The sequence below is a fragment of the Labrus mixtus genome, chromosome 7 (assembly GCF_963584025.1).
Source record: "Labrus mixtus chromosome 7, fLabMix1.1, whole genome shotgun sequence".
Classification (NCBI taxonomy): domain Eukaryota; kingdom Metazoa; phylum Chordata; class Actinopteri; order Labriformes; family Labridae; genus Labrus; species Labrus mixtus.
The window spans coordinates 15,073,013-15,099,842 of record NC_083618.1 but is presented as its reverse complement, the minus strand read 5'-3'; the positions used below and the strand labels follow the sequence as shown (position 1 = coordinate 15,099,842).

Below are 26,830 nucleotides of genomic sequence, written 5' to 3'. Positions count from 1 at the left end.
GTGAGAGAGGGGCCTCTGTGGTCCCAGGGGTCTTAAACCCTCTGTACCAGAAGACCTCCATCTAAATTCAGCAGCTGCTGCTGCAGCCCTTCATTCCTCTCCTTTATCTCTCTCTCTCTCTGGTTCTGGCTATCTCATTTTCTTGCTCTCGGTCGATTGTTTCTCATGCTGTATGTTCTCCACCTTCCCACTGCGATTTCTGATAGTACTTCACCCTCTCTGCCTCTCTTTTATTTCTGTTTATGCTGTTTTTATTTATTTGTTTTTTTTACTCTGGCCACTGGTACTCACTGGTTACTTTCTTCTTCTCTTTGTTTAGTTTACCCAAGACTTCTTTTTCAGCTTTGTTGCCTGCTGCCAATAATTTTTGCCATTTTCTTTTCTTTTTTTTATAGCTGTCCGTCTCATTCTCTCTGTCTGCCTGCAACCCTTTTGTTTCCTGGCAGACAGCAGCACATTGCAGGCTGGACAGGACATGTGGGTGTTTGACATTCATACAAAGCTGAGGGCCACAAACAATGTCAGCATGTAGCAGCATCATGTTATCTGCACATGTACACACACAGAAACACACTAACACATGCATACATGTTCACGTTTTTATTTACAGAATTCAACATCAGAGGGCCGTGCACATCATTGAAAATACATCAGTTAGATTAACAACCAACACAAAGAAGAAATTGTTTCTACACCTAGGCAACGCAAAAGGGTAAGAGATGGACATGTAGACATGGTGAGCTCACAGATTTGTGTAATAGCGCATGTAGGATATTATCATGTGTAAGCAGAACAGGAGCAGATTAGTGTTGTAAAGGCACAGACTGCAAAACAAATGACCAGCAAAGGGGCCGTTTTTTTTTCATCCCGCTTATGTAACTGCCTCATTTTATTCACCCCGATGAAGACCACATCATGATTTCTCACTCCCTCACTGCCTCTATGATATTAAATGTGTTTTGCATGTGTGCTGTGTAGCATTACAAATGGCTCATTGGGAAAAGAGTCAGGCATAATCAGTTCTGATGGGAGGCTTGTTTGTACCTGCAGCTGTGATTACAGCACTTGGAAACAGCAACCAAACAGTTCATCCTATTATAATATGGACGAGAATTAGGCTACAAAAAAATGGAAGCTTGGGTTTTGCCAAAATGTCTTCAGCTTCTGTCTCGAACAAATTATTTTATGCAAAGCTTGGGCTGTAAAGTGGGAGGTCAGTGTTCCCACTCAGAGTCTTGTTTTGCAGAAACCTTCCCTGATTTTCAGCTACAGCTCTTGGGAGTGGCACAAATTGCATTTTCTTTCCTTCCTTAGTTGCTTTCCTTATGCTTTCTTATGAACAGATGCTTTGAGAGTCAAGAGAAAAACATCTAGAGTCTCTCTTAGCAGACTGAGAAAGCAACGCTCGTCTAATCTTAATGTGTCAACTTTGGCGGCAAAATATTGACTTTAGAGGGCCTGAAGAAATATCACAATGTTGACGTTTTCTGTTGCGACTGAAATAAAATACACTTCTCACAAATCAGGTTATTTCATCACCTCAGTCCATCAACTGCCAGCAGGGTGCCAGCAGCCGTAACCCTGTACACACTCTGAATACATTTTATAGGGACTTTTGTTTTCTTCTTGAAAATGAAACTATGACAACAGTAGAGCCCATCTTTCAACTCTTTGCCTTATACTGCCTTACATACTGACTCTTTTGAACTCTCGAATAATCTTCGTGGCTTCATTCACCCAACACCTTTGTGAGTAACACATATTTAGTTCATGTCACTGGCTTTAGGTGAGAGGTAAATTACCTGAAAACATTTCGGGCGCTCCTAGTGACGCTCTGCTCTCGCAGCCTGCAACTTGTCCATACCCCTAATGATCCAAAAGCTTTGTGAGGAATCCATCATCAAATCTACACTAAACATAAACACGGTCATGACGTTTCTCCAAATTTTGCCATTTTTCCACTGACAGAGCTGTTTACAGTGCTGTGAGCTGTGTATCGATTAAAGAGGTATTTCAGGAATACGAGACTAACAAATGACTGACTGCATTACTGATGAACATCAGTCATAATTGAATAAATGAAGATGCTGTTCTGCAAGAGGTTGAGAAACAAGCGTCAAATTAACTTCAAACTGAGGGGGGAAAAACATGGCGGATATGTTTTGTCGCTGTAGCATTTTGTTGTCTTTCTTTTCGTCTCTTTTGCCACAGTCCTACAAATAATGTGACTTAGTGATTACATCAGTTGCAGACATTTTATTCACATATTCTTCAAATCTGGAAAATGTAGCTTCTTGCCCATGTAGTACAGCTGGCTGTTGGTTTTCAGGCATTCTGACTGGCCTTTAAAAAGACATGGGGTTGATCAGACTTTCACGTTGAATTGGTCGATCTGTCTTTCTTTTATTTGCACGGTCACTCATGAGAGCACGTATGTGCATATGTGAGTCTAGACTTTAAAGGTTATATATGGCTGATGGTTATTTTGCGTTCTATGGAATATTATCCTGCAATCACCATTGGCTACGCATGTTGTCATTTTAAAACAGCACAAAGAGGGATCATCAGCAGCTGCTTATATTACCAAACAAGATAAAAACTAGGCTAGATCAGAATCAGAATCAGAATTAGAAATACTTAATTAATCCCAAGAGGGACATTTGGTAATTGATGGATGGATGGATAGAGAAACCAGAACGCAGTGTATTGTTCATTGAGGCCTTTAGGCTATCTTATCTCACTCTTTGACAAAGGTTCTACAGATAAAGAAATGATCAAGCCATAGAAAAGTGTTTATATATTTTGTAGTTGTTGATAATAACAGTCATGAGAGGCAGCAGGGCCCATATGTAAAACAGCTAGGAGGTGCATTGGATTATAGAAGAACTTTATCCCAGATCGCTGGTGCAGGAATAATCCTGGTTTAAAGCGTCCTCCTAAATAGCATGGCTTTTAAGTAAAGGGCAGTACGTAACTTGTTTCTACACGTTGAAATGTCATTTTCTTTACGGTAGATTATGTAACAGTGAAAGGCATTAGCATCACTGTTGGTGAGCTTATTAGGACTAATCAAAACTAATAGCATTCAAGATGGTGCTCAGTGTGTGGCAGCTTGATGGAGCAGCCCACACTTTTTCTATTCTTTTTTTTTCATGATTAAAGAATTTAAAACCCTGATCCTGTTTTTTTCCTTCTTAATCTTTCTCCCTGGGGATGAATGCATGCGGTTTTATCCTTATAATAAAATAAAGTGTAATGTGTTTCCCATGTAGGGAAATTGCTTTCTCTTTCCTAGTCGGGGCAGCTTATAGAACAAGACCTATAGAGCTTGTATGGATTTAATGCCTTGCTTATGTAACTTGGTGCTCCTTCTTCCTACTCACTATGCAACCCTCACGGCAATATGGATACATGTAAAACGGTTGGTTTGTGTCCAATACAAATCCTGTCTACTATACAGAACATCCAGATTACATAAGAAACCTTCATTGTTGGGCTTTGAGAAGTAAGCAGAATTTCTGCAGGCTTAAAAAAAAGACATCACTGAGTCACTTTTCATGGTTAAATATAGGTCAACACCCAGGATGAGTCCTGTGTCTGCTCGTGTTAAGTCCTCCGCTCTCCAAGGCCAATAGTGCTGACTTCTATGATGTGTAAATCTGCATGCTCAACCACTATGCTTGTATATAATTTCAATACTATGAGAATTTCATTTTGGTATTAGTGTTGCTTTTTATGAGACACAGATGTGGTCTAAAATTCAATTTTTTCTGCTTTAGCCAAAATCAAGTTTGATACAAATCCAACATTTTTTTTGACTGGCTGATTAAAAGAAGCTCCAAAAATATTATCCTGCTCAATGATTAGAAATCTTGTATTGAAATTTTGGACTATAAATCAGCCTAAATGCTTTTGTAGAGTACAGTGTGCAACTTTTTTCTCCTTGGACATTTGTTCGTATATTAAAAAAACTGCTTACCTGATTGTATGCAATGATGTAATAATCACTGACATTTTGAATTTGAATTCACAAACACTGAAACACAATATTTATGTATACCGTGCTTAAATTTGGAGAATGGAGATTGGGTGGATTGCGGGAATACAAAGTGGTGACTGTCACCCTATTTTTGTCTGGGGTCCACGTCTAACACTCCACCTCAATACCAGAGTATGGTGTTGCAAGATTGCTAATTTTGAAAGAAAATAAAGAAATATGTCACCAGTAAACCTATACGGTCAGTTTCTAAATTTTTGCAACTTTGCATAAGTTAACAAAATTCTTCATTATAAAAAAAAAGACATACGTAGATAGACGTAAATTATTGTAATTTCCAGGAGACAGGGCTGCAATATGTTAGTCTTGCAGCCAAACAGAAACTATGAGTGTGTGTGTGAGTGTGGAGTTTATTCTCTCTGTGTTTCTGCGTCTCACACTGGATGTCTGCAGGGTTTGTGGGAGGTGCAGGCTGCCTTGTACTATTACAGACACTGCGGCTTTGAACTTCACACAAACATACATCCTTTCACCCAGTCGCTCATACACTATTTGTAAAATTACAGCCTCGTACAGCCTTGTTTTAATTTAGAGACTAAACTGCTCTCAGACCCGCTCTGCCATCAGAACTTTGTTTTTCTGCAATTCATTCTTTTTGTGACTGTGTGGTTCACTGAATATCTGGGTGAAGTAGCTTATGAGCTGAATAATGCTAGCTGGCTAATTAGTTGGTTGAATGGTATAGTCAAAGACTGTTTGTTGAATTATCTCTGCCTGGCTGTGTGACTAGTTTAATGCCTAGTTGCTAGCTGGTTGGCTGTCTTATTAGGTTCCTGATGGCTTTCTTTTTTTTTTTTTTACCCTTTACTCTTTGTGTTTTATTCTTTTACAAATGCAATCCTTTAGTTTCAGGTCACACACTTTCTTCTGCCATATCTCCACTTTCACTCCTCTGCTCTACTCCTCCACGCCACTTCTCCTCTTCACTCCATCACTCCACTCCTCGAGTCCTTGAACGCTGCCTCTAATGGCTTCCCCTCACATGTGATGTCTCTTCCTGTCTCTCTTGGGGTCGCACAGACTTGCCCAAGGCTTCAAGCTGCACTGCACTCATTCAAAACACTCGTAAAAAAACACACACACATATAATATTCAACACAAAACTCGCACACCACTCAGAACAGACAGATGGGGCCCTTAATGTGATATATGTGCTGCTATCCAGGCCTGATATACACAGATGGACACTTTACAAATAAAGCACGTTCATGGTGCGTAAAGAAAATATTGATGTGTGACCTTTTTTTTATTGTCGCAATATGGTTTTACATAATGTTTAAGTGTGGAACATAATGTGTGAAGTCTTTTCTCTCTCACACACTCGCATACACACATGCATCCACACACATCTCCTCGGCTTCACAAACTTCCCGGCGTGGATTTAGCAGCGAGTCGCAGGGGAGGAGGAGGTGTTGAAAGTGGTCAGGAGTGCTTTCTAAACTGTCAGTGTCGTCATGTAACTGACTTGAGTCTGTGTTGTGGATTTTCGCAGGGGAAGTCGTACGTGTTTGACCAGGTGTTTCCCACCAACACCACACAGGAGCAGGTCTACAACATCTGCGCCAAGCAGATTGTCAAAGGTGAGTCAAGTACATGCTTTTCTCTTCTATTTTATCCAAGTTGTATGAGCAGAACAAGACGAGGGAGAAAGCAAAGACTTCTTGAATCACCGTATCCTCTGGTTTTTTTCTGCTTTAGCCAAAATCAAGTTTGATACAAATCCAACTTTTTTTTTTGACTGGCTGATTAAAAAAAGCTCCAAAAATATTATCCTCTTCAACGATTAGAAATCTTGTATTGAAATTTTGGACTATAAATCAGCCTAAATGGTTTTGTAGAGTACACTTTTGTTTTTAACAGAAAAAGAGAGGACCCAAAAGCAGACCATTTAATGTATTTAGTTAAAAAAAACAAAAGTAATTATCACGAGAAGAAGGATAAAGTGTCCAGGCACAGGTGAGACTACTAAGGATCAGATGAAAAAACAAGGGTGTTGGACACAATTGGAAACACACACAGGCAGGACATAAAGTTATGTACATGAGAGGGAAGAGTGAGTGACAAAGTGAAACACAGAGTCATATCTGACACTTGGGTAGAAACCTAATTGCCCGAAGCATGCATCTGCACTTGCTCCTTACAAGCGAGTGAGGAAACCAATTTCCATGACAAAATGTGGTCACACAACCCACAGGTATGGGCATCAAAAATCCACTAGTTTACAAGATACATGCTTATCCCAGCACAGCGGGAGTAGCATATCCAGAAGGCCCCGAGATCAAACGAAACCAACACCCTGAAGAGTCAGATCTTCTTTCCCCCCGCCCTTCTCTTCATCTGCATGTCTCTACATATTTCTGCTTCTTTTCTCCCCTCTTGTTAAGGTCTCGTATCTTTTGCCACCTTCAAAGCAAGTGAGCCCGCTCTATATGGAGCATGAAAAACAGATTGATACAGTGGGAGATCTCTTACAGAGTGTGAGATTATCACGTAGGCCGAGGAAAAGACGAAAAAGAGGAGGCGAGATGAAACGTGACACAGGGTTGGAAGGATTCAAGGTTTTGGGATTTAGCGAAATGAAGAAAGGAGATGATAAGAAGGATTGGTAATTCATCAGGGGAGAAGGGTTATGAAGAGGGTCAGCAAGGCCTGAGGAAAGCTGGATTTGTGACGTATTCATGTTTACTCACTCTCCTTTTCTGTTCTTATGTTTGCCACCTGTTTTCTCGCCCTTCTCATTGTCCTTTCTCTCTCTGTATCTCTTTCTGTATTCCTCTGTTGTGAAGAGACCTCATCTCCCGCTGTTTTTATTTACTCTCAGAGGCAGATTCTTTATTCTTTGTTCTCTTGCACTCTGTTTCGGTGCCTTACTATGTAAAGCTGACGAATGGGAGGGGAAAGGCGTCTCTTTGCTTCAGCTGGGAGCCTTTGTGATTGTTCTGTGGTCCGCTAACCTGTGGCAGCCGGCGGTTCAGGGCAATGTGTTTTCCTTTATCCACCGTTTGACTTTTACCACAGAACTTTATAAGACCTAGTCAGCAATATGACATTCAGCCACTTGATGCTTTTATAACCTCAAATGGCGAGGGGCTGTTGTTTTCAGTGCCACTCCTAACAGATGAATGGAGAGAATAATATATCCGTACCTCCCTGAGTGCCTCCTGGTGACTTTAACCCTGCAGGTAGACGTTGTTTATTGTGTGCAGCCGCCGAGGTCGCTCAGCAGCAAACCAAGCTTAAAGCGAATGTACATCTGAGTGCACACAGGCTCACTGAAGCACAGTTTGATCCGTCTTTGGCGCAAAGGTCAGAGATATTTGTCTTTGTCTGCAGGAACTCGTCGACGTTTTTTTGTCCCTTTTTCTTTCCATTCATGTCTGGCTGAAACTGTTATTTTGTCTAATGTTCTTGTTTTATTCCCTTCAGTTTCACAATCAAACCTCTTTTTTTATGCTATTCCTCTTTCTGTAAGAGGTTTTTCATTTTCTTCTTTTCTCATTTTAGATGTACTGGGTGGATACAATGGAACCATCTTTGCCTATGGGCAGACCTCCTCGGGGAAAACGCACACCATGGAGGTACAGTATTGCTAAATAATTCAAATGGTAGACTTCTTTACAAGGCACACACATGCATGCACAGACGCACACATTGTCTTTCCCCTTCTTGGTATCTCCTGCTCTGTTCGCCCTGACAGTACATCTCCCTCCATCACTGTCATCACTCACTATCTCTCTTCACCAGCCTTCTGTGGGAGCTAACCTTCTTTACAGCTCTCTCTGGGAAACAACCCTGTTCCTTTTAAAGTCAAAAGCCACTCTGCTCTCCTTTCTTTTACGATTCTCTCCACCTAATTCATCCCAAGGTCTGCATTTATCCTGCTCTTCACGCTCTCTCTCTCTCTCTCTTTCTCTCTCTCTCCACTTCTTATCTTATGGTTTTTCCTCCCGCAGGGGAACCTTCATGATCCCCAGGGAATGGGAATCATCCCCCGTATCGCAGAGGACATTTTCGAACATATATTTGCCCTGGATGAGAATCTGGAGTTCCACATTAAGGTTGGTGTGAATTTTCCACGTGTGTCTGTTCATACACAAAGGGATACTCAATTTTACTGTTACACACTGTGATACACTCTGGGAATAAAGCTCGGGCCTCTGATGTAATCCTCACATGGATGGGCTGAGTGGAATCAGCAGAGCATCAATAAATCATGGTATGAAATCCTGATAATCCTGCATTATTTGTTGTGCTGTTTTCTCTTCTCACAACAGTCTTCTAATAGAGGATAATACCTCTGCAGGCCCAGAGGAGGACAGATTACTGCATCATCATTTTACATAATTGCACAATAAGCATCCCTAACACATCTTCTTCTATCTATACCACTTACTTTTTTCATTGTCTTTTTTTATCTTCTCAATAATCATCCGCCACATGTTCTTTGTTTTGCTTCAGGTCTCCTACTTTGAGATCTACATGGATAAAATCCGGGACCTGCTGGATGGTGTGTTTTTGCACTGAACACACGACTAATAAGCAGTGAAACATACTACTGATATTTGTCTATACTGCGCAGTTCTCTTGCACTACACAGTTTCAAATCTTTACAGTGACACAATGGTTGTTCTTTATAGTTTGAAATTAATTGTCCTACTAAAACTTTAAACAAAATAATCTTCTTACAAAACCCTGTGAGAGACGATATAATTAAAGTTGAACATTACGTGTTCATTATACTCATACACACAGCTTAATTTGATATAAATGAGAAGGGAACCCAGTGGCTCATGGACTTCTTTTTGCCCTATTTCTCAACACTCGGGTTTAATACAGTTTGACCTTCCTCATTGGTATTGATTGCAGGCATAATTCAGAGCTTGCAAATGTACTTAAACCTTGTCTTCATGCTTTTTTGGGTGAAAATACAAAAACAAATCATTACTTTTTTACAGCAATTCAATATTCTCAAATAAGTGAGTTGGCATTGTACATTATTCAAGGATTTTATGTAGGTTAATATTAAAGATTGTTCTTTTCAAAAAGGATTGCTGGCACATTAACGAACCCTGAAGTTCAAAAAGTTTATCTCTAAAAGTAAACCTTAGGCCTTGGGGTTTGGGCCTCCTAGAAAACTGCTGAAGTGACTGTCAGCAGGTCTTGCTGGAAAGAAAATGAAACAATAAATGAACGGAGATATTTTTTAAATTGGTGTGCTGCTGCGCTGGTGGGTTAGTGGTTTATCCATGAACAGAGGCTACAGTCCTCAAAAGCGGGCAGCCTGGGATCAAAACGACTAGAAAGAGATTAAAAATGACAAAGATAAACAAAACAACACATGACTTCAAAGAGAAACAACTACAAATAAATGCATAAATACATCACAAAAATGTCTGCGATAGACATAACCCCTTATAATTTTGAGTTACCATAGCAGCAAGTAAACTCAAGAAGCTTTTATTTATGGTGTTAGATTGGAAGAGTACACAACCAGTTTGCCTTTTTCTATAGTTTTTTTTATTCATAGTATAAACCTGCGGAAGTGAAGCAAACTGCAGGAACACAACAGTACAGTTCATAGTCTTATCACTGAGATGTAACCCGTGTAAAATGATGGAGAGGCGTCGCAGGGAGAGGTAGGCAGCAGCCTCGTGATTACATCTTTAATCGAGCCAGAGACCGTTCTGAAAGCCCTCATCTGTATGCAGGAGAGTTCACAGCAGCTGAGGAACATTTAAGCTATGAACAAAAAAAAAAAAAGAGTCGACAACAAGCGAGATGAATCGAAGCAGCACAGAGAAAAAAACACCCAGAGGACGTATTTGCATGGAAAGAAACGGTGTCTGTTGGGTGATAGAACGCACAAAGCAGAAACACAAATGCACACACCAGAGACTTCAAGGAAAATACACAAAATCTGGTGAAATTTAATTATCATCGACAAGACAGGAATTTAAAAAACTAAAGTAGGAATTTGGTCCAACAAGAGACATCGCCTAAAATTAGTATTTTGTTTGTGGACACAGCCGAGTCATTTGTTTAACCTTTATGTCTCAGTGACTTTGGCTAAAATAATTCAGGTCCATTAGATACATTTATAGCCAGAGCCTCACATATTTTTACCTTCACATAACCAGAGTGTGACTCACTTAGATGAAGGGAACACAGTCAGGTCTGATTATAGTATAGCCGACAGTAAAAACACACATTCACTTGCGCACTCATTTCAAATTACACACATACAAAAACACAGATAAATTAACGCTTGACTAACACAAAAACATTTCCCTTCATTTCCCCTCACGCGCTAGTGACGAAAACCAACCTGTCAGTGCACGAAGACAAATACAGAGTTCCTTATGTAAAGGTGAGTCAACAGAAGTTTAACATGATTCACTTTCTTTTCTCTGCTTCACTTTTCACATGGTACTGTTTTATGACTCAATTTTAAATAGTTTAACATTTTGGGAAATAATTGCTCTTTGGTGAAGGGTTGGACAACATGACCGATACCTCACTCATATTTGTTTCTAAAATATATATAAATATATACAGTATATATAAATAAATGATACAGCCAGCTAGCTGTTAGTTTAGCATAGCGTCAAACTTTGACAGGGGGCACAGCTAACCTGACTCTATCAAAGTCACCTAGCAGCATTGAGCTCATTAGTTTGTAATTTCGAAACCCAACTTACAGATGTCAGTTTGCTTTGTAAAGGGATTATTTTTCAAGCATTTTTTGGCACACCTCATAATTGCCTGAAGTCTATCCTGCTTTATTAGTTATGAGCCAAATAATCTTCAGAGCCCCCTGTCTTAGTGACCCCTCTTGATACTCTTAAAAAATGTAACAAACACAATAGATCGATGTTATTACCGTGGGTCAGCCAGGCTAGCTGTTTCTTAGGAATAGGTCCTTTGGTTAAGTTTATCTAACATACTGGGGCTCAGTGGTAGAGTGGGTCGCCCCCCCCCCCCCCCCCCCCCCCCCAATATAATGGTAGGGGAAACACTGCTTTATCTAGCAGCCTCTGCCATCAGTGTGTGAATGGGTGTAAATGGGTAGGTGTGACCTGCGGCGTCAAAAGGGCTTTGATTAGTCAGAAGACTAGGAAAGCGCTATACAAGCTCAAGTTCATTTATCATTAAGCAATGTCTTTCATCTGATCTAGCTAACATCAGTCTCCATTTTACAAACAAATAAGCAGCTCGCTAAAATGTTGAGGGTTGAAGTTTAACAATATCTACGGAGCCCCGGAAGTCCCAAAAAGCGCACACTATACCATCAGTTTTCCTAACAGCACAGATAAATGAAATAAATAAACGTTTTTTTTGTAACCCAGGGCTGCACAGAGCGATTTGTCACCAGCCCCGAGGAAGTGATGGATGTGATAGATGAAGGGAAGGCCAACCGCCACGTTGCTGTCACCAGTGAGTCTTACTGCCAATTTATTTTTGTCACAGTTTGAATATAGCAACATTAAGGTGCAGAGGTGATAAACCCATGATGAGGTACAAAATGAACATCTCACTTACTGTAATAGGTCTTCTGAATTAAAGTCTCTCCTCCTCTCCTCTCCTCTCCTCTCCTCTCCTCTCCTCTCCTCTCCTCTCCTCTCCTCTCCTCTCCTCTCTCTGCTCTTCAGACATGAATGAGCACAGTTCTCGCAGCCACAGCATCTTCCTGATAAACATTAAACAAGAAAACGTGGAGACGGAGCTAAAGCTATGTGGAAAGCTGTACCTGGTCGACCTAGCTGGTAGTGAGAAGGTAAGATTAATGTGTATTGACGACATTCACAATTTTCATTATTGTATAACACAGAGACCATATGTCTTTAAAGAAATAGACATAAAAGAAGCAGATAAACATCATCTCACGCCCTTAACTCCAATCATTCAGCATTTTTAAGCACTAGTGAAACCCTATGCAATTCCTTTTTAATTTGGAAATTTGAGGAATCTGGCTTATACACTGAGGACTGATTCTATTTTCAGGGCTCGGATAAGTCTGCTGCTGATGCAATTTGAAGTTTGGCGTTTGCTCATTTTTCAAGAATCCTTTCAATGCGACTGATGGACAAAAAGTCCCTTTCTGAGAAAATGATTTTGCTCTTTTCATAAAGGCTTTAAAAGAGGCTACTGCCGAAACAGAGGCCAAATTGAGTAAGGCCATCAACAACTAATTGTTCTCCTTTTTTCAGGGCCTTTTAGGTTTCATCAGTGTTGACTCACTCGTAACATCGTCTTAAAAAACAATTTCTCTCCAGGATTTAGGTCATACTCTTGAACACAGACAGAAAATACATTAGAGCCCCGGCTGAACTGGACCCTTGCCTGTGGGTATCGTCCCATGTTGATAGTATTGATGCAGAATATAGAATAGAGTGTGTACCTTGAATAGTAGATGGCCATAAAGTCTGGATTTATGCTGACGGCAGTGGTTTCTACCTAATAAGTGCATCTATAAGTTGTCTCAGTCATCCCAGGGGGTCGATGGTGGAAGTGGTTCTGCTCCAACGACTTCTCAGACTTAAAGATGAAGATACTAGGAAGTTGGTTAATGCTCCACAGCACGATTTGATTGAACAGCTCTCCTTATTAATTAAGCTCCACATTTTCTCGCTGTAAATAATTGTATCCCATGACGATTGTGTCTTTCTTTATCACTTTAAAAAGCAATGGTTCAGTCGTATACTGCGCCGTCATTTTTTTCGTGCTTACTATAAAAAATTTTTTTTATAATAATATACTGAGAATAGAAAAAAAGAGACATATTTCTGAGACAATGCTTTGCAATTAATTGGCTGTGTTGAGTTTCTAGGCAGTTGAATTCCAGATGATTTTTTAAAGGACAGCTCCCTCTAAACCCCTGTAAATATACATCCACTATTTGTTTATTATTGAAAACATGGTATTAATCGTATACCTGCCTGTGTACAACATGGTGATCAAAAGACATTCAAGAGCATAATTTACATTCAGTACTGAGTGCATTTGATATACACAGTCGTTATCAAGATCCTTTTTGGACTTACTATAAGAAATATTTTATTTTCTTTGAATCAAAGCATCTACAGGACCTTGTAAATAAATAGGAAAGAACAGATTAGGAGCTAATTCCTCCCATTTGTGTGTGTGTGTGTGTGTGTGTGTGTGTGTGTGTGTGTGTGTGTGTGTGTGTGTGTGTGTGTGTGTGTGTGTGTGTGTGTTTTTTTTTTTTTTTCTGTGTCAGGTCAGTAAAACAGGTGCAGAGGGATCAGTGCTGGATGAGGCCAAGAACATCAACAGGTCTCTGTCAGCTCTGGGGAACGTCATCTCAGCTTTGGCCGAGGGAACGGTATGTTGAAGAAGTACTCTTTAGTCCGTCTTATCCGTCAGACCTTCAGTGGATCCTGGCTGCTTCATCCTTTTTCATCCAAGTTATTTCTCTTTAAAACCTAACACCTGCTGCCCAACAATTTTTTTTTAACTTTTAACTGCAGAAAATAAATAGAGGGGATTTGAACAGATCAACCTTGACAACTTTAAAGTCCATTTGTATGTAAAATAACATCACCAGTCACTTGCAGCCAGATGGCAGTACATAATTTATTAGCCCAGTTTCTCTCTTCATATAACAATTAAGTCCATAACCCTGACATTTAGGGGACATTGTTTTTTCTTGCCAAATGTAAGGTAAAAGGTAAATGCTGGTCCTATACTGTAAATACTAAGCAAGGAATAGAAACATCCACCCTGGCTCCTCCAAGAAGTCCCTGTGCCTTGCTGAGAAATAGTCATGCTTATAATTTATCTTGTAATGGAAGACGGGTCTTTGTTTCCTTTGAATATAGCTAAGCTAGCAGTATCTTTTGATTTCTAGGCTTTATACCAAGCTTGTCTATGCCATGCCTCAGTATTTTCTTAATTTTCTCATGTTACTCGTGCCAAAGCAAATAAGTACTTTCCCCAAAATGTTGAGCTTTCCCTCCAAAAATATTTGATATGCCAAGAAAAATCTTTCCCTAGTGTAAAACAGTAGGGTCTCCTTGCAAAGATATTGTGGTAAGCAATTACTTTAAAAGCTTAGAAAAAAAGCACAATTGAATAATCTGTGTTTTGTTGATTGCTCCCATTCACATGAAATTCTTGTCTTGAAGTTGAGTTATGTGAATGCAGCAATGACACGTTAGTTTGTTTTCTGTCCCGTCATCCATAACCCCCAATGCTGCTTCATCTGATTATGTTTTCTTAATAAGAAACCCAAAACAAACGTACCAGCTCACCCTGCCCACTCCTTCAAAGTCGTCCTTCAAAACTCCATCAGGGTAATTAAACCATTAACCATCTCCATTATATAACTGTCTATAACTCTTAAGGAACTCTCCATTAAATGGACTGTAAATTCCTACCACATCTTGCTTCACATAAATCTTCATGGCATTCATTCTTTATTCATTACACACAGCCGTTTTTTGAAGACGTTACAAAGGTTAAAAAAAAAAAAAAAAAAAACCTTCACTCTGTGAATGATGCATCAGAGGGAGAGAATCCTCTTCTTCCTTTTGTTCTGTGCTGGTGCCGCTCACAGCATCGTATTTTCTGGTTTTTAAAAAGACAAGAACGTATTTGACCATTCAGCAATTCAGAGCATCTTTTACTATCTTTAAAGCGTGTGCGGTTTCACCATTTTGGATTCCCTTTCTTCCCTCCTCTCTTTATCTCTCTGCAGAAATCCCACGTGCCGTACCGTGACAGCAAAATGACTCGCATCTTACAGGACTCGCTGGGCGGGAACTGTCGCACCACCATGTTCATCTGTTGCTCTCCCTCCAGCTACAATGACGCAGAGACTAAATCTACCTTGATGTTTGGCCAAAGGTAACATGCAGTCATGCTAAGTAGTCATGGGCTGCTGCACTGTGCATCTGTGCCTCTCTCAGATGTTAGTGTTTGGAATGTGATCCTGCTTCGATTTGCTTAACTCAGATATACCCCTCAGATATGACTGCCTCCAACTTTGCTTTTTGCAGCCCCTTGCCGTGCTTTGGAGGCAGAGTTTGTGTTGCAATTTGTTTTCTGATCGTGCTTAGATTACTTAAAGAGCATCTTTTCTAATCTAAAGGGGGTGAAGCTGCACTCATAGGAGCAGAGGTTTTGTTTGCTTACTTGATTTCTTCAGCTATAGCTCAGTGTCAACAGATATGACAGATCCCGAAAAAACCTCCCTATGCATCCCCAGACTTTTCCCCCCTCTACCATTGAATCCCTTAAATAGAGAGTGACATGAGAGTTGGTGGAAATAAATAATGTATGACGGAGCAAAGGGAGTGATAGAATCCACAGCAGACATACAACTTGGTTTCTTATCTCTCTCTGTCAGCCACAGCAGCTGCTGAACACGAGGATTAATCGCTGTTTGAAAATCAATATGCCAAAAACATTATGACACGGTGGTAAACACATTTCTATCGCACTTTGTTTGGAGATTAGCGTAATGAAAATATCAGGTAAAAGAAATGTACAAGTTGAAGTGAGAGTGACACAATTTAAGTCAGCTCACTGAAATTTTGAGTCTGTGCTTCCTCTAATTTAAAACATTTAGTTACTTTAAGAAATAGGGCTTTAATTGGTTGAATAGGTTGAATACACACTGTTAGAAGTTTAGTGCATAAAAAGCTATTTCCACTCAACATTCAACGTTCAAGGTTCAACGTTCAACATTAACTTTATTGCCATCTGATGTTTCATGATCTGTACTATCCAAATAAAGTGTTATCTAAATTCAGATTTGATGAACCTCGTGGATAAGTTAATAAGGTGGACAGCGTTTTCCCACTGGAGTGTGAAATTAAATGATGGCCACCGATGTGGAATTTCACATGAGTGGAGCTTAGTGCTGCAGCTGGAGCATCATGAATGTTTCATCTCTGCGACGCCCCTTGTTTGCGTCATAATTGAGCTATTATTTATAGTACATACTGCGTTCTCTCTTCCTATGATTTGCACGGTTGCTATATTTGATGTGAGTATGTTTTCAGAGGTTTGGACCCTCTGCCAATGTGAATTCTTACCCTCTTGCTTCATGCACCATAGAGCACATTTGGCAGAAACACAATTTGCATACAAATTAATGAGATGCAAGACCACTTTCAATGAGCAGCCAAGGCTCAAATACCCTTGTTGACAGTTCCTCTTTATTCTCTGCTGTTCTTTTCCCTTTTCCCTTTTCCCCTCTTTTCTTTTCTATATGTTCTCCTTTGCTTTTCCTCTCATCTGTTCTTATGTTTCTCTCTGCTTCTCCCTAATTAGAGCCAAGACCATTAGAAATACTGTATCAGTGAACCTGGAGCTCACAGCCGAGCAGTGGAAGAAGAAGTACGAGAAGGAGAAGGAGAAGAACAGGTCAATGAAGGACACAATTCAAAGACTGGAGGCTGAGCTGAACAACTGGAGGAGCGGTAATTACCACACTGTTAACATGCTGACACCTCACAACAAGACAGAATATATAAACGTGTCTTCTAAAAGAAGAGGGCGCTGAAAAATGTTGTTCTGTCACTTTGAACTTGAACACTTTGACAGAATTTGCACTTTTAATGTCAGAATAACAGTTTATGTTGAGTGAAGGCTGCAGTATCTCCGCTGCTAGGGAAGATATTTGATCTCAGACTTTTATGATCTCAGGAGGATTATTCCTAATTATTTTAGTATTCCTCTGAATTATAATCCCAGTTGCTGGATGGGTTGCCGTTCTTTTTGGTTCAAACATTCTTATCCTCAGGGCGCCAATAGCATAGCATCTATGTCACATGCCTCATGTACCTGGGCTTAAGTCCTCATTTCAATGTCTGTCAGGTCATCCCCCACTCTCTCCTCCCAACATTTCCTGTCTCTCTTTAGCTGTCTTATCCAATAAAGGCAAAAAAGCCCCCCCAAAAAAACTTTAAAAAATAAATAAACATTCGTATCCTTGGGGATTTTTTGCAGCCAGTGAAATTTAGAATTTGTTCAATATTTTGATTAAAAGACCAAATATTTTCAAAACCAATAATATTGCAGTTTATTCTTTCCTCCTCAGTTAGTTTCTGCTTACCACTATTCCTATTCAGCAACAATAAGCATGGAAACATGCTAAACTGAGGTATTGCAAAGAGTAAACATAGTATCAACCATGTCCTCATTGTCTCTGTTAACATTTTATCATACTGAGTTAGCATTTATCTCACATCACTTCTGGGCATAGAAAAAGTCTCACAGAGATGCAAGCATGGCTGTAGACTCTCAACCTATTTAAATTTACTGTTATAAATATGACCCCAAAATGATGTAACTTTGTATGTAATGTAAAATTATTCTAAACCAGAGAAGCACATACCAATAACGCCTACAAACAACAGATATTGCACATGACCTGCAAAAAACACAATACTAATAAGTGAAAAAGATAAGAACACCATGGTGCTATTGCACAAACCTATAGCTACAGTTTAGGAAACATTTTTAAATGGGAATCTGTTCCAGAGAGCACAGCCTCTATATGATACCCAAAATCTGAATTCTCCACCTCTTGTTTCACTCCCTGTTCATGCATAGAAGAGTACATACATATAGAAATGGAAATTTTACCAGGCTGCTACCCTATAGATTATTTTTCAGATCATCATTTCAATCATTATTTGAGATCATCGGAATACAAGTCATTGGAGATATGAGCAGAGAGCAGACAAACAGTCCTGCTGGCCTTGTGCCACAACACTTAAAAATACCTCTCTGGCTATTTCTTTCTTATTTTATTCAGACTTTTACACTTTGTATAATTGGATTCCCCACACATTGTCCTGAGGGCAAGCATTGCCTAGAGAGCTTTAGATTTTATAAATCCTGTATTATTAATCCACACACTGTTACGGGCTAATCACGGCTACAGAGAAGTCATAACTTACCCTGATCCTCTCCCATGTCAGTACACACACGTACCTAAACCCCAAAAATACAAGGGCATACAGCACTGCACACACGCATACACATACAGGACACAATTCTTTCTTCTCATCATCTCCTGCTAGACTGTAGGTCAGTTCAAATGTCAGAGCTCTCAATGGTACTGATGGGCTGACATTTAAGAGGTGTAATGAATCTTGCCAGCTGTTTTTTCTGGAGATAATTTCCTCTGTGCTTGACCTGAATTTTAAAAACACTCCAACATATCTTTATTGACCACCTATCAGTGAAAATTAGTCATTTTATTGCTTCATCCCTCTCGGTTACTCTCATTCTCCTTCAAACACATACACATACACACTATATCTCCCTCTAGCATACTACTGTGTTTTGCTCATGATTTAAACTTATAATTTCCTAATGGATCATCTTGACAACATCATTTCCCCCCATTCCTCCCATACTACTCCATATATTGTTGCTTTCCTCAGGGCAACAGCTCCTTGAGACAATAGCTGCTGACCTCCATCTTGTACCACATTACACGACTTTTTATTCAAAGATGGCCCAAAGACAAGAACAGCTGTCTCCTATAGTAAATTTCTCAGTTCAGAAAAGGGGGGGGGGGAGGGTCAGGAATCTCCTACACTGTTCAATCGTGTGTTTTTACGTTTTGTTGCATTTAACCAGGCAGCCTTGTTTTATTGATTAGCACACTTTCAACCAGACAAGAAGCAGCAAATCACTAAAAGGTGCCAGCCAGGTGTATTGTCTTAACTATGGATTACACTGACCTTGTCTTAAAGGGGCAAAGTGCTCAATTTCCAAATTGATCCATCCTCCTCTCAGGATGTCAAATCAGAGCTGTTAAACACTCGAGTCAAATTTGACTAACATATATGAATTGAGGATGACACAATATATATATTTTTTTTATATATGTATAAAAGAATATACATTATTAGCAGTAAAACATCTTCTAAAGCTTCTTTAAGGAGTTTTTAGCTGGTTATGAAATTAATACCGATGTCTCTTTATGAGCTACAATAGCAAGCAAGACCATAATTGACAAAGTACATCATTTCTAAATAATAATAATTAATACTTGTCAACACTGCTGTAGAGTAGGTGTCAGTAGAAGTGAGTTACAGCATGTTGCCAAAACCACAAAACAATGCAAAGATCAGCAGTAAGTTATTTATTTTGTCTGTAAAAACAAGCAGGATGAAGTTTTTCATTATTAAAACACAACTTATATGTGTACAGGATAAACTTAGCAAATAGATTAGACTTGTAGGCGGCCAAAGGGGGTGCCAAAATCAACACAAAGCGCAAGATCCTCAAACTCAGTGGAGTTAGCTACTCTATTCGTACACACAGCAGATAGTTAGGTAAGGCAAGGTAAAGATCTGTTGAGTCAACAGTGATTTGAGACAGCACAAAAGTTTATTAACAATAAACCAAACCCTGACCTGTCTCTTACATTGAGAAATGTGCTTTATTTGACTATAATAATGATAACCACAATAGTAGTCATGATGTGAACCACTGTTTCGGTTGTCTTTGTGGCATCCCGTTAACCTCTCTATTACTGCTTCAATACAAATACGCAGCACATCGCTCACTGTAACAAAATTGCCGCTGAACTCTGTACGGTAATCCTTTTAGGAGAAAGAGTTAGATTAAGTCTTAGGAATGTGAATTGCTTATGTGTTAAATAAATCAAGTATGTGGCCTACACAACGGTGAAGGCATCCCTTGTGTCACATCAGTATACAACCCTTGATGCTGCGTGAGAGGGAGCATTACAATTATAACACATTACACTCCAGGGTGGCTGTCAGTAGCTGTCAGAGCAGACCTTTTTCTGTGTTCTTCATGTCATTAAGCGTGTGCATTTGTGCCCTATTAACATTTCTCACTTCTTCCAGATTCATTTCTTTCTTTGTGAACTACCAGAACAGTTTTAGCAAGAGTCAGACACGGGACATTTGACATTTTAATGTTACATAGGTCTTGTATTTTTCACTCCTGTTGAGCCAAATGAAAGGGAAGCTGGTTTTATAACAGCCAATTCTCGAACATCAGATTTCAATCTATTCAGGGGTAAGGAAAGGACAGACACTGAAGATGATTCCACTAATCCCTTTTTTTATGCATAAATCCATGGAGGAGGATTTGGCCGAGATAAGAGAACCGCATTTGCAAACACTGAATATTTTCTCCCTCGCCTTTAGGTGAGGATGTTGTTGTGTTGGAGCCTCTGAGCCCACAAACTGAGGACGTCCCCCAGGTCCTTCCTGAGTCTGAGGAGCCCGGTCTCGACATCTGCAGCCCATGCTCTGACGCCTCCTCCATTGTGGTGCACATCTCTGCGGAGGAGCGGCAGAAGTATGAGGAGGAGATACGCAAGCTTTACAAACAGCTTGATGAAAAGGTAACAAACGGGTGACGCACGTGAACCATTTGATTGTTTGAATGTAAATCTGTTTACACACAGAGACGGAGATTTCTGCATGGGTATGCACACATGAACATAAAGGGTATATCATACATAAATTATGCACGTTAATGAATTCACGATCAGACACACAGTGACTAATGTAGGGACTATTAGGAAAAGATCTCATCGGAGAGATGGCAATGTTTTACATTGAGAAGCATTAAGGTTTAATTTATTATTCTTAGTCCATCAACTATGCACGCTAGCTGGGCTCCACGGGGCTCTTATGTATAATTGTATTGCTTTTATGAACGGGTTTCATTCAATATGCACAACCAGTTGTGTTTTAATGCAGCGATGCAATTAGCATTTTTTTCACAAGGACTCTGAGAAATATAGCCTTTTATTTTTTACACATTTGGAGGTATATTCATGGTATGCAGCAGAGCACAATTACAGAGCAATTCATGTGGTATGAATATATATTTAAATGTTTCTCCTCTGAAGCGACACACCTAAGATAGCAGAACTTATGAATGATGTTAACGTGTTTAAAAGTTTATTGACACAACATACTGGTGGCATTATATTTAGTGTTACTGGATTAAAGTAGTGAAGTTTATCATAAAGAGAGAGGGGGATACACATGATTTAGGGCGATACAAATGATAATTAGAAATAAGGCCATCCAAGTGCATTTGAAGAGTTATTTGACAAACTTTTATTTGCTTTCTTTTCATTTATAATTTACCTGTCTTTCTAGAATAGCATTAAACTGAAAACACATTTGATTTAAGCATGTAAATGAACTGTTTAATATTCCTTGGGTTTGTCTTGTCACTGAAGGATGATGAGATCAACCACCAGAGCCAGATGGTGGAGAAACTGAAGGAGCAGATGCTCGACCAGGAGGAGGTAAAAAAATCCCCCCCCCCTATCTTTAAACCCTTTCATCAGTTTGCGGTTAAACGGCCCACAGTCGTCTGCAGCACCTGCAAAACGTGGCCATCAAAACCACGCTTTGAATAGAACTCAGCCAGGAGAGGTTTTATTACCCTGTCCTTGAGATAAATGAGGGGAAAAAAGCTCTTGAAGAATTTAAAGTTGTATTGTGCGGGCTTATTTGAGTGTTAACAGCAGTTTTAAAAAAAGAATAGGCTTCAAAATGCTCAGTAATAAATGGTTGTGAAGATTTATGGAGGACTGAAGAATGTAACATTTGAGCTGACATACAAACAAGCCCATGCTTTCTGATGCTTTATTTTATGTGAGTTTAAAAAGCTTAAGACGATGATATCATCAGCATCTCATTAATATAGAGGCCATTTACGCAGGTCTACTGTATTTTTCTCACATCACAAATCTTTACTTAGCAGGGTTGTCTGCCAGTACGTGCCACCTGTGGGAAAAAAACAGCACTTAAAAGACTCCATTAAAAGGCAATAAAGTGGAGAATTTACAGCATGCAATCATAACAGTGGCTAAACCAGTGGGCTAAACAGCCTGAAGCGAGCTGTGGCATGTAGTGCATTGCCATGTGAGAGAGTCCAAATTTGCCGAATGAGTTCATTTATATCCCAGAATAGTCCTGCTGTGGGTCAGGCCGACGCGATGGTAACTACCCAGCTGTAGTTTGTGTACAGTAACATGATTTTACATCCATTTGGCAAAGCAGACTGTCTGCTGCAGTGCAAACACACCCTGGGTAGAGCAAAATCGACATCTAATGACATCCATTTAGTAAAATGCCCCTCAGCTGGTAAAGCAGGGCAATAGAAGGAAAAATCATGGCAGCCAATGTAATAGTTGTTGATATATGTTTAATCTGCTAAATTACACCTGTATTGTATAACAGAGCTTGTTCACATGCTTATCTTCTGTTACCCAGAGAAAAATACATTATGATTTATTAAACTATAGCCGCTCAGCCTTGTGAATAATGAAGTGGATGCTCGTTGTATACAATGCTCCGATACAGTGATTCACTCTGTTCCCTTTTTACATATTTTACAATATTTCTTTCAAAACGGTTTATTTTCAGTTGTTCAATTTCTGTTGTCCCTCAGCTTTTAGCATCATCCAGAGGGGACAGTGAGAAGGTTCAGTCAGAGCTCGGCAGGCTGCAGACAGAGAACGATTCCGCCAAGGCCGAGGTCAAAGAGGTCCTCCAGGCCCTGGAGGAGCTGGCAGTCAACTACGACCAAAAGAGCCTGGAGGTGGAGGAGAAGAGCGTGCAGAACAAGCTGCTGGCTGAAGAGCTTGCAAAGAAAATGGTGGGTTTGAATTCCTAGAGGCTCATTTCATGCCACCAAGGCGCATTTATATTGCAACGAAAAACAGCAGAGCAGAGAGAAAGAGATAAGACAAACAAGAATCAAGAGAGAAGCATAGTTACCGTGCATTTCATTTCTGGCAATAAAAGCCATAAAGGCATGGACATATACTGTATCCCCGCAGTATATATAGTTGTAAAGTTTTAATTTTTTTTAAGATTCTAGAGAAAAGAAGACTTTAGGTACAAAAGTTTCCTCAAATTTTCGTCCCTGTCTTTCCACAACGTGTACAACTGCTTGTTAAAATGCAATTAGAGAGATAATGAGGGAAATTAGTGAGCTGCATGGGAGAAAAGATAACAGAGAAAATTCTGATAAATTGTGCAGCAAGCAATCATGAACTGATAACTGAGAGACAAACGTGAACTGTAAGAAGAGTATTAATATAGGGTGGGAAGAGGTGGAGAAAGAAGCATTCAAGTCACTCAAGAGAGAAGTCAGCAGCTTAACTGAAACGTTTTTGCATAAACATGGGAATGGGGGGGGGGGGGGGGGGTGTTAGACCTGTAAGCTGACTCATTTGAGGAGATGTTTTCTGGTTGTTTCTCATTTTGTTCAAAATTTGTCACTGGAAATCATAAAGACAGCCCCCCAGACAAATACATAAACTTTTCATTATTAAGGTCAGTTGTCAGAGGAGCCTCATAAATTCCCTACAGAAGTTGTCATCTTCTCACTGATCAGCTTGTTTGAGGTTGTGTTTAAAAGCAGCATCAAGTGAGGCCAGAAGATTTAATTGAAGTTAGTTTAATCTGCCATAGTTTAAACAGAAAGCCTGGGGAATTAAGTTATTCTAGTCAAACACATTCATGCCAGTTTTTAGAGGCTTTGAAAAGTTTGAAAAAAAAGTGAATTTTTAATCAGGATGGGCTGCGAGCCTTAAAAGCCTTGAAAACTTTCAGAGAGCAAAACTGAAAAAATTGCATTTTCTAAAGTTTTTTTATTTTCACACAAGAGATTTCTGTTTTTATCAATTCTTTATTTTTCTCTGTGTCAGTCACTTTACGTGCACCAACTAATCTAAGCAACCAATAATCAAAGACACAAGCTGTTGGGGTTGTTTGGTCCCTGTCAATCCAACCACACCATCACGTTCCTGATTATGCATATCACCTACATTTATGTGCGTGGAAGCCTTAAGAAAAAGCTATTGTCCATTTCACATTGCCAATTCAAGGTATTAAAGTTACACCCTCTTATGTCACACCTTCAATTTAAATGTCACTGAATTGTAATGGCCATATAAAAAATAGTTAAAAAGATGTTTTTAGAGCTTTTAGAGTTTCCTTTGTTTCCTTGACTTGGTTGCAAAGAAAAGCTGTAATTCTCAGGTTTGTATGCAGCTGGATCTTTGTGCATACTTTTAGAGAAAAAGTAAAAGACCATTGGCAGAGCTGGTCAGTCTTAATAATGCGATCGTCAGTGGACCAAGTGGTCCATTATTCACCTTCTTAAAACCTCTTCAATATTTCATGCAGCGTTTTACACTCTGCCAGAGTGTCCTCCTCTCCCTATCTGTCTTTCTCTGAAGCTGGTCCAGGAATTGATGAAAGGATTTGACAATATAACTACTCACTGCACAGTTTAGCCGCTTAATCCAGCTCCAACCTGCTTCACTCTTCAATCATCTCCCTTGCCTTCTCTGTGACCTCTTCTGTCCCTTTCTGCCCTGACCTCTCACATGACTCCACTCACAAACTCCCCCGCTCACAAACGCTGTCCAGCAGTCTGACATGATGTGATACTGGATAAGCAGATGTAGTGATTTTTTTTTTTTTAAATCGCATAATTCCATCCTCTCAGGGCCTTTCCATCCGCATTCCCTCAGAATTGTCATTATCATTTCTCTACTCTCTGCTTCCCAGCTGTTATGCTAATGTGCAGTGTTGCTGCTTTTCCCATTTTTCCACATCTACAGTATAAATAGGGTGGCACTGGCCTAGAAAAATATTGCAACAGAGTTCATTCATCACTGTCTCCACCTCAGCTGTCTTCATCCCAGCTTTCAATGAAAACTCCAGTCTTCTTCTGCAGGAGGCCATGCCATCGCTTACTGTAACTGTCACTCATCTGTTCCTTTTAGCACCTCCTTTCATCCATCTGTCCACCTAAGCCACTTTCTATTATTTTAATTAACTCCATTCATCATTTCTCCATCTTTATGATACCTCTCCATAAATCTCTCCTTAACTAACTGAACCATTTTCATTACCGCCCCCTCCGCTTTTTACTTATTTATAAATGAATCGATTTCGAGTAATTATTTACAGCCATATATGCTAAGCTAATGTTTTGACACGTGAAGTGACCTGGAAAATGATCACACGGCTCGGAGTGAATGAAGGAGATGAAGATGGAGAGGTTCATGAAGGCGTACATTTCACTGGAGATTTACCAAGGAGAGGGTTAATGGTGCATTCAGCTGACTTGTGATGTATGGAAGCAGTTACCTAAAATGCACCATTAAAAAAAAAGTGCTCAAGAATCTAATTTATGCCAAAGTATGATACACTTTGAACAGGATGAAATACCTCGGTTGTTGCAATAGCTCTATAGGAACACATGACAAAGAAGATTATAATTCCATTTTAAAAATGTGTCACAATGAAAGAAAGAACTGGGCTGCAGGGACCACAGAGCAGACCAAGGTCTCCTCTTAATCAAGGTTCTACAGATTTCGGCATTTGGAAGACTCATTCAGTCTATAATTGCAGATAAATTAAACTCGGTGGGTTTTGAAGGCTGATTTTGTTGTTTTTTTGTTTTGCACAAAATGAAAGAGGATTTAGTTTTAACCCTCCTAGAGTTTTTATTTTGAGAGTAAACAAAATAAAGAAGTTGATATCCTGAGAATACATCTGGAAGTAACTTATCACCATACAAAGTAAATTAAATGTACGGATTCATGTCCACTTAGGGCTCCTGAAATCTGACATGTTAAGGTTTTTCTTTTTCTAGGGGAGATGGGGTTGGCCATGGGTAATTTGGGCTCCTGACTCCCTGTATACCGCTGATCACAAAAGTTTCAAAGGTGTCATAAATATGTTGCTCAGGTCCACTATGTTGAAAGACAAGGACACAGTTTTGCAAGATCAAAGAATTTGCTTCCAAGGTAGACAAACTGCACACACCCTCATCTTTCACTGTGTTTCGTCAGACTGATCGAATTAATCCAAATTGTTTCTTTGTGTTAAAGCCAGTGGGTCTGTGTTAAAAAGCTGCTTGCTGTACAAAAAATGGAGAGGGGAAGAGTAAGCTCCATCTTTCATTCCTCCAGATCCTTTCATGCAGCACCGATGGCATCAGCCCCCGTCTTTCTAGTTTATTGATTTGTAATTTAGCGGCCATTACGGTTTACTGCTTGTGTTTTGTGGATGGGAATTAGGTCAGAGGTTAAAATATGTCTCAATGCTGTTTGTGATCTCAGGTTCAAGGAATTTAAACTTTTTTCAATCTGCCAAAACCCTCTGGGCTTTTCTCTTTTGCGCATCCTTTTCTCCTTTAACCAAACCATACTTTCTTCCTGTCTTGTTGTTGTGTTGACTCCCTTGTTTCACTCCTCTCCTCCCACAGGCTCACCTCATGGCTTTGGAGGTGGAGCTGTCCCGCATCCAGGCAGCGAGCAGCCACCAAAGGAAACGCATCGCTGAGATTCTCAACGGGCTGATGAGGGACCTAAGCGAGTTCAGCACCATTGTTGGAAACAGAGACATCAAGCTGGTGAGTTGGACACAAAATGCAGGCTTGCTGACACTGATTTCCCTGATAAGATGAGTTTTAAAAGTAACAATACAGGACACACTGATATTAAACACTTGCTTGCTGTGACAAAAGATGACACATTTCACAACATTTTTTTGCCAAATGTGTAAATTGTAATATTCCCCTACAGAAAAAAATGGTGGAAAAACATGAAACTATTGGGGCATAATAGCTTTATTGTCTATAAAACAATTACACCATCCTCTTCTTAATGTCAAATTACGTGTGAATAAACATCAGGCAGTAACTCCTGGGAACACCGCTTCTTACTGTATCCCGTAAAAGACATGATGTCTTAGGAAAAAT

General features: G+C 39.7%; 1 protein-coding gene across 2 annotated transcripts in view; it reads left to right on the top strand.

Annotated features, from left to right (window-relative positions):
* kif5ab (kinesin family member 5A, b) overlaps positions 1 to 26,830 on the top strand; it is a 68,321-nt gene that overhangs the window by 17,349 nt on the left and 24,142 nt on the right. For both annotated transcript variants that reach the window (XM_061043229.1, XM_061043228.1), the window contains exons 2-15: positions 5,550 to 5,637; positions 7,562 to 7,635; positions 8,011 to 8,115; positions 8,516 to 8,564; positions 10,369 to 10,424; positions 11,404 to 11,491; positions 11,707 to 11,831; positions 13,296 to 13,400; positions 14,775 to 14,923; positions 16,355 to 16,503; positions 20,224 to 20,423; positions 21,276 to 21,344; positions 22,496 to 22,702; positions 26,336 to 26,482. In XM_061043229.1, coding sequence (XP_060899212.1) covers positions 5,550 to 5,637; positions 7,562 to 7,635; positions 8,011 to 8,115; positions 8,516 to 8,564; positions 10,369 to 10,424; positions 11,404 to 11,491; positions 11,707 to 11,831; positions 13,296 to 13,400; positions 14,775 to 14,923; positions 16,355 to 16,503; positions 20,224 to 20,423; positions 21,276 to 21,344; positions 22,496 to 22,702; positions 26,336 to 26,482 — 1,611 coding nt within the window. The remainder of the gene's footprint in view (positions 1 to 5,549; positions 5,638 to 7,561; positions 7,636 to 8,010; positions 8,116 to 8,515; positions 8,565 to 10,368; positions 10,425 to 11,403; positions 11,492 to 11,706; positions 11,832 to 13,295; positions 13,401 to 14,774; positions 14,924 to 16,354; positions 16,504 to 20,223; positions 20,424 to 21,275; positions 21,345 to 22,495; positions 22,703 to 26,335; positions 26,483 to 26,830) is intronic.